The sequence below is a fragment of the Solanum pennellii genome, chromosome 2 (assembly GCF_001406875.1).
Source record: "Solanum pennellii chromosome 2, SPENNV200".
NCBI lineage: Eukaryota > Viridiplantae > Streptophyta > Magnoliopsida > Solanales > Solanaceae > Solanum > Solanum pennellii.
The window spans coordinates 39,175,235-39,183,553 of NC_028638.1; the positions used below are offsets into that span (position 1 = coordinate 39,175,235).

Here is an 8,319-nt window from a genome sequence, read left to right on the forward strand (position 1 = left end):
ATTGTAGACGATAGCTTTTGCAAGTTTGTGAATGTTAGTAATTTGATCAACATTCAAAGTTTTCTATAATGTTTTGGCGGTAAGTTGGTAACATGTAATTATAACATACGTACTATTATATATTATTTGATCGACATTTTCTTATTGGGTTAACCGAAACCGAACCGATAACATCAAAAACCGATAAATCGATAAACCGATAAAAAATTTCTTATTGATTTGTTATTGGGTTAGCATATTTTAAAACCGAAACTGATAAACCGAACCGATTATATGTAAAACCGAACCGAACCGACCGATGCACACCCCTAAGGCCAAGCATAAGTTCATATTTTTGCGTCATGATAACTCATAAGTTATGCTGCGTAAGGCCTAATAAGTTAAATCATATTGCATAACTCTTTTTCAAAATAAATATTTTTTATCTCCCAATAATAATATCAAATAGACCGTTAATTTCGTTAGGCAAACCTTTTAGGCAATATTTACTCTGGAGCATAAGTTCAATGCTATATGTCTAAGTCGTAAGTAAAATCTTTATCCTTTTATTAAAAGAAAAATGATTGGCACAGATTATCCCTTATAAGGCACAAGTTCAGACTATTGAATTTATGTCTCAAATCACGTTATGCCTAAGGCATGAATTTAAAATAGGGCAACTTTCACATATAGCAAACAAAAAATTCATATTTATATGTTATAGCAAATTTTGCATAATTGCGCTTCATAGCAAACATAAAACTGTATAATTCGCTATACATATACAATTGTATAATTCGCTGGCCTAAATTGTATAATTCGCTGGCCTATTTCGCTGTAATTGTATAATTCGCTATCCTATTTCACTGCAATTGTATAATGCACAATTGTATGTATATTACATAATTATAAGTGTATAGCAAGAAGATATATGTTTTTCTCTCGCTTTATACAAAAACAGAAACACAATATATACACTTATGTTGTATAAAGCTAGAGAAAATTGTATTTCACTGCAATTGTATAATTCGTAATTGTATAATTCGTTGGCCTTTTTCTCTGCAATATTTGTATAAAATTTGCATTTTTCTACAGTTGAATTGAAGTAAAATGTTTGTAAATTGTATAATTAAGTGTATAACACGAAGATATATGTTTTTGCATGTGTACACTTCTGTGTATAAAGCGAGAGAGGCGAGCAGAGAGTCGCGAGCGAGAATGGGAGAGAGACGCCTGGCAAATTTTGGCTAACGTTTGCTATGGAGCACAATTAAATCAAACCCTAGCTACTCCATTTATTTTAGGTTATTAGTTTGATATTATATACAATTTTTCCTTTAAAATATAATCTTTCGAGGCATAATGTTTTAAAGCGGAACTTATGTCTCAAGGCACAAGTAACAATTAATAGAGAAATATTAAAAATATCATTGAACTTGACATAAATGATTAGTTTCATTTATAAACTATTGAAAATTTTAGTATTCCCTTTACCTGACTAATCAAACTTTAGTATATTTTAATTCAAGTTTCCAAATAAAAAATATTTTTAAGATCTTTAGTAATTTAAAAATAAAACTAATAATTCAATAATTTCGTTACTTACAGCAAATATAAACCTCGACGAAAGAGTTGACCATTCTAAACCAATCCACAATTGTGTGTAAACTCCTTTGACAGCTGGGTCTTATTACAATTGACGAGACTTTCGTGTAAACGCCGCTCAATATGGCGGCCCTCCCAACTGGCATTTTCTGGTCAAACCCTTCCAACAACTCTATAAATTTGTCTATTTCCTTTTTTTTCCTCTCTTCTTTTTTGTTTGCACTTTGCAGTCTAAACAAGGTTCGTTTATTTATTTTTTTTCAAATAAATAACAAAATTTGTCCATTGAGCGTTTACTCGTCAATTAATCATAGATTGACTGTGATAAAATATATATTTCAATGACCAATATAAGGCCAGAAGCCAAACAAAAGTTAGTAAAATAGTACTAGTACTGTAAACGTAATGCTGCCCACAAATTGAGAACAGAAAAAATCATTTCACACTTCCCAATTTTCACACCTTTGATTGTCCTTTCTTCCCATCAACACAAACTAAAAAACAAACTTCCCATGTCCACTCAATAGTCCTACCATGCTTCTCAATTTAACTACAGAACAAATATTAAAATTATAACCCTAGCCCTAATTTTTGACCTGCTAATTCACAACTAACTTCAGCTAATCCAACTCTAGAGTTTGCAAGATCAAATTCCATCCAGAAATTTTGTTGGTGATGGTGTCCAATAATATATGCCGCTACTCCTAGTAAATCTGAGTTTCCCATCGTAAAACAATACACTTGATCCTTTCCTCTCGTTACTCCAGCTAATTTGTAGAGCAATTTTTCACCCACAACGCTCATTTCCACACCCGGAAACATCAATGTTACTGGTGGCAACTTGGGTAGTATCGTACGAGTCGACTCGACTAAGTAACACAAGTCCATCGCCCCCTGGAACACAAAATTCGGGTCGTTCAAGACTCTCAACACGCCTTTGGTTTGTTTAATGAACTCATTTTTTAATGCGGTGTAAGCCGGGCCAAGTAGATAAGTAAATTGAGTACCCGAATCAACCATGGTTTGACCCGCTCCAGTATGGTCCGGTATGAGTACTGATTTAGGCAAGGGTAAAATCGTCTCACCAACTTTAATTCCTTCCAACTGAACCGTATAAGCAACCCGATCAAAATAAGGTAACGGAGTTGACATTTGAACCAACGGAGTGTACTTCCTTGGTTTAAGCCAAGGCAAATTCGCATCTCCAAACAAGAGAACGCCGTTACTGTCACGAGCCGAAATACAATAAGAGAATTTCGGGTAACCCATTTGTGTAACGAAAGATAAACCACCACGGTTCATTCCTATTAACCCGGTAGTCCTTGAGTCTTCCGGGTTTGAACTTGAACTCATATCCATGCACCCGAATACGACACCGGGTAAATTCAAATTATCGATACGGAAAGTTTCCGTAGCTAAATTACCTTCAACAGAAGAACTGTCAGCGTAGGATAGCGTAGCATGGCAGAGTTTCTTCGGGTCACATGAAACGGGTATGGAAAAATCCCGGGTTTTCATCGTGCATGTCGGTGAAGAACAGGGGATAGCAGAGTATGAAGAAGAAACAAACGGATTGAAAATTAAAGGTGTTGTTGGGGTTTTTTTACAATGAACCCAAGAAAGTTCACTTCCAGTATCAAGCACCATGACAACTTGTTGCGGAGGTGACCCAATAGAAAGAGAGACAGTAAGCGAAACATTATGATGAAAAGCAACTTTGTTTGGGGGTTTCGAGGCGGAGATAGATGGCGTTTTTTTGGCTATGAGGGGAAGAATCAATGAATGTTTAGTAGCAATTGATTGAATGAATAAGACAGAAAATACAAGGTGAAGAAGAAGAAGATTTACAGAGTCATCCATAACAGAACAAACAGAGTAATTAATTGTTCATGAAAAAAGAAAATTGGAGGGGATTTTGAATGTTTTGAGGCTCTTTCTGACTAGTGAGCAGTCATTACTGAATTTTCAGAACTTTGTTTTCTTCTAGTGTTGTAGTTGTTGAAAATGTCCCCTTCGTACAATAATAACCGATAATCTCGAAAAATATATATAGATGGAGATATAAAAAAAAATGATTTTTAACAAACTATTTTTTACAAAATACATGACAACATTAATTCATTACCAATTATGGTAGATAAAATATTAACCTAAATAGCATATATTTTTATTCTATTATACCTGAGAATCGATTATTCATATATTTATCATTAAATAACCTAAATAGCAAATATTTTAATATAAATGAGAAATCGATCATTCATATATATACCTTAAATATATGTGTTTGCTTTAAATTCAAAAAGTTTATTCCATTAATAGACTATAAATATATATTTGATAAAAAAAATCTCTCAATATAATAAATTTGTACCATGTATATATTTTTTCCATAAATTTATATATAAAATATAGTAATAATCTGATTTTACTATGAATAATATTTATACCATAAAACACACACACACACACACACACACATATATATATATATATATATATATACACACATATATATATATAATATTTTAAACCAAAAAAGTATTTCAAAGTTTAAACATAATAATTTACACCATAAACAATTTTTCTAAAAGTTTATGGCAAAAATATATCAATAATCTAACTTTCATATGGTATGTTTATACCATGATTTATTTTAGATAATAACTATAAGAATTTTATACCATACATATATTACGAACAAAAAATTATATGTAATAATATTATCGATAATGATTTTAAATGAAAATAAGGAGTGAGATTAGACTAAACAATTATATATTGATTGTGGTAGATACTATAAAATGTTGGTTAAAATACTTGAATACAATTAAGAGAGAAAGATTTGATTTTTTTTTTAATGATATACTTACTTGAAAGATGGAAGAAAATCTCTCAAATTAAGGTAATTAAATAATTTATAATAGACTAACTAGAAATTATAATTATCTTATTTATTTATTTTTTAAGATTTAATAAAAATATCTATTCATGTTAATAATATTTAAAATATTGTTATTAATGTAAACAAGTTTCAAAAATAATTTTTTAAGTAATTTTTCCCTTTTTTTATCTCACAAAAATATAAATTTAAGCTTATGACTATAAAAGTGTAAAATTTGGATGATTTTTGTTCGTGGTAAAAAATTTTAACGGAGATGTATCTTTTACTGATATAAGAATCTTTGTACGAACAGAAGTCAGTACCAATCTATTCAAAAGATTTTGTCCAAGTTATGGACGTCATTAAAGTAAATAAAAGAGAAAAGACATAAAGTTAATATTGAAGTTATCCCGTATTTTCATAAAGACATCTTAACTTTGGAAGTGTTCTATCACTCCACAAAACTTTTTAATATCTTTGTAAATGGGTCATTTTGACCCATTCTCTCGTTTGGGGTGTGACCACGCACATGAGGCGCGTGACGCATTGTTTTAAATGTCATTAACCAGTTTAAAAATGACATGTGTCACTTTATTTCTTTATCATCAATTATTTAATTAATTTCATCATCTTCCCCAAATTTAAACCCAAAAAAGCCATTGGTAACCCTCTTTTCATGATTTCATCTTCTTTATTTTTTCTAAAGCAAGATCAACATTGGTATTCTCTCTTTGATGAATTCATCATCTTCCCCAAACGCAATATGATAGGAATTCATTTTCTCTTTTAATTTTCAACAGAGAGATTTTTTTTCCTTGTGGATTACTAAAAATATCAGATTCGATTTCATTACAAAAAATAATGAAGGATAAAAGAGTCGGAGAGTCTTCTCAAACAGTGCTAAACTGAAAATAAACCACTCACGAAAATAATATAACAAAGAAAAAGGTAGAGATTAAGATGATTTATCGATCTTCTTTTTCCTCTCGTATGCTATCTGAGCTTTTTTTTTTTCTCTTTCTCTTGTTTCCGAGCTCCTTGATTTTATTGAAATGGTTTCATCCAATCTCTGATAAAAGCTTGCCCAAGAGACAGTACTTGTGTCCGGCTTGGAGCCTTAATACCTTTAAAGCATCAGGAATAACCATCCTCTTAATCTTGTCATATTGGGTGGGATACCCTCATAAATCTTGTAATTAGATTTGATCAAAATATCAAATTCAATTTCTTGTTCATCCAAGAATCTTGACAGAGAGAAGAAAATATGAAGAATTTGAAAAGCTGAAAAATAACAAAGAAAAAAAAGACTTCTCTACTTTAGTAAATATCGGGTCGGGCTGAACGGGTTGAAAAGAGTGAACATCACGCGCACAAACCAAATGAAGAAATGTGTCAAAATGACCCATTTACAAAGATATCAGAAAGTTTTGTGGTGTGATAGGACATTTTCAAAGTTAAGGTTTCTTTATGAAAATACGTAACAACTTCAGTGGTGACTTTATGTCTTTTCTCTAAATAAAATATTATAGAGTATCTTTTTCACGGCATCTCCGAATTCAAATATCAAATTTAGTGTCAATTTTTTTTTTACACGAAAGAAAAATACTTTTCTCCCTCTTCATTATTATATTATTATTTCTTATTTCATTTATATTTTTTTATTTCATAAAATAATTTATTTCTAAGACAATCATCATATATAATTCATACTATTTCCTTTTATAATCATTTAATATAAAATTATTTTGTACCATAATTTTTTAAATAATATAAATTGCTAGCAAATATTATACATTATACATAAAAATGGATCATACAAATAAAATTGAAATTATTAAAGAAATACAATTAAATAGACATAATGTAATTGAAAAAATTGTTTTAAATTCTACATAAACATTCGACTTTCAAGATAACTACAGTGCTTCCATAAGTGCTCTATTAATGCATAATGTAGTTAAAAAAGTAAGTTTATTTGTCCGTTATTTTTTTATATCGAGTTAGAAATTGTTGAAATTGATAATTTTCATCTAATGACATTTCTATGGTCGGAGTTGGACCTTTAGACACATCTTTAAATTGGTGCATTAAGATCACGTTCACCCTCAATTATCATGTTGTACAATATATTACATGAAGTTAATCTATCATCTAGAACTTCTTAATTTTTTTAAAAAAGTCATATTGAGAAAAAATAATTTATAAAAAAAGATAACTTCAATATGAAAATTAATATTAGAAAAATATTACATAAAAATAATTAAATATACAAGAAATTTAATTAAAAATTTGTATAATGAAATAATATTAAAATATTCAAAAAGTAAATTTGTTGTAATACTATTCACACGCCAAATTTGGTGTAAATATTGGTGTGGTTGGAGCTGAAAACACCAAATTTTAATTTGGTGTAAAATTTTATGTTGAGTTGGAGATGGTCTCAAGATAACTAAACACTACTGTGATATTGACATATATTTATGACGGTTGATGTTATTGTGTTATATAAAATAATTATGAAAAATGTTTTGACTTTCAGAAAAGTAAACTCAAACATAGTGATAAAATTGGGGGGAAAACTCTAACACATATTATTTCTTGAATTAAATTATTTTTATATTATCTGTGCTCCTAAATTATATATGTGACTATTAGTTTAAATTTCTAAATTTTTCAGTTCAATTATTACTTGTGTTAATAAAGACCAACAAGATGGTGACGTCACATGTCCAAATGATGCGATAATTCTAGTCAAATTCAAGAGCCAACAATTTGTCAAGTGTCAAAGTAACATCTTTTGGCAAATCATTAGCAATCTTGTCCATCTTCTACAATTATAAATACGGGTAGACTTTACATTCAAAGAGGGAAGAGGAGTTCGAAGATCATTAAAAATAGACTCTAACAAGCATTCAACAAGCATTGGAGAAAGGCACAACATTAACTATATATATTTCTTCGAGTGAGTGGTCAACCGAGTTCCTCCAAGAGACAATTTGAAATGAAGAAATACCTTCAAACGTTTTCGAATATCAAAACACATATCAAGGAGGTTTACATCATTTACATTAGAGAAACACACTACTGATAACCCGTGAATCACAGAGAAACATTGGAAGATCAGAACCAAAAGAGTTATTAATTGTACTCACAAAATTGATCAATAAAGTTAACATTTTTTTTTATTTATTTTGATTATAGTGAACTTTCAGCACTATAAAAATTTATTGCAAACAAAGCTGACTAAGCAAATCTCAAAATACCACGAATAAAAAGACAAATGAGAAGATATACTCAATGATTGAATCAAATTGAACCAACAAAAGCCAAAGTTTCAAATCTAGTTAGTCTTTGGTTTTTCAGTTTTTTTTAAAGATATGTGTTTAGTCATAATTTATGCTTTAGATATTTCTTTGGTCTCAACAAGTTATAATTATTTTAAGTGTTTCTAAAGTAAATGACAGGAGATGTTAGATGAATAGTGATACTTAAACATTCAAGAAAAATAATATTAAAATTAAATAAAAAAATATTATAAATTAATAAGCAATAACAAAAATATCACAATTTTAAAGTATTAAAGTCATGTTAAAATAAATATGGCTGATAAGTACTCTCTCTGTTCTTTTTTATTTGATAAATTGTGACTTAACACACTTATTGAGAAAATATTAATTATTATAGCGAGTTTTATTGTTTTATCTATATTAATTGATAGAATTCTAAAGTATCCTTACTCACTATATTCTTTAAAGATATTAACTTAATGTTGATAACTTATGATATAATAAATTAAAAATTATCCTTTTTAGATTTATTAAAAAATAATAAGTAAAAGAAAAAAATTGAAC

At 29.1% G+C, this 8,319-nt stretch overlaps 1 protein-coding gene across 1 annotated transcript; it reads right to left on the minus strand.

The window, feature by feature from the left end:
• Positions 1-1,881: 1,881 nt before the first annotated feature.
• Positions 1,882-3,614, minus strand: LOC107009539 (aspartic proteinase PCS1-like). The gene has a single exon (XM_015208882.2). The coding sequence runs from the start codon at positions 3,442-3,444 to the stop codon at positions 2,155-2,157; it is 1,290 nt and encodes a 429-aa protein (XP_015064368.1). The 5' UTR covers positions 3,445-3,614; the 3' UTR covers positions 1,882-2,154.
• Positions 3,615-8,319: the final 4,705 nt, after the last annotated feature.

What these genes read in the sequence shown, in the direction of transcription:
- LOC107009539 (XM_015208882.2), bottom strand. Translation starts at nt 3,444, where the DNA reads ATGGATGACTCTGTAAATCTTCTTCTTCTTCACCTTGTATTTTCTGTC.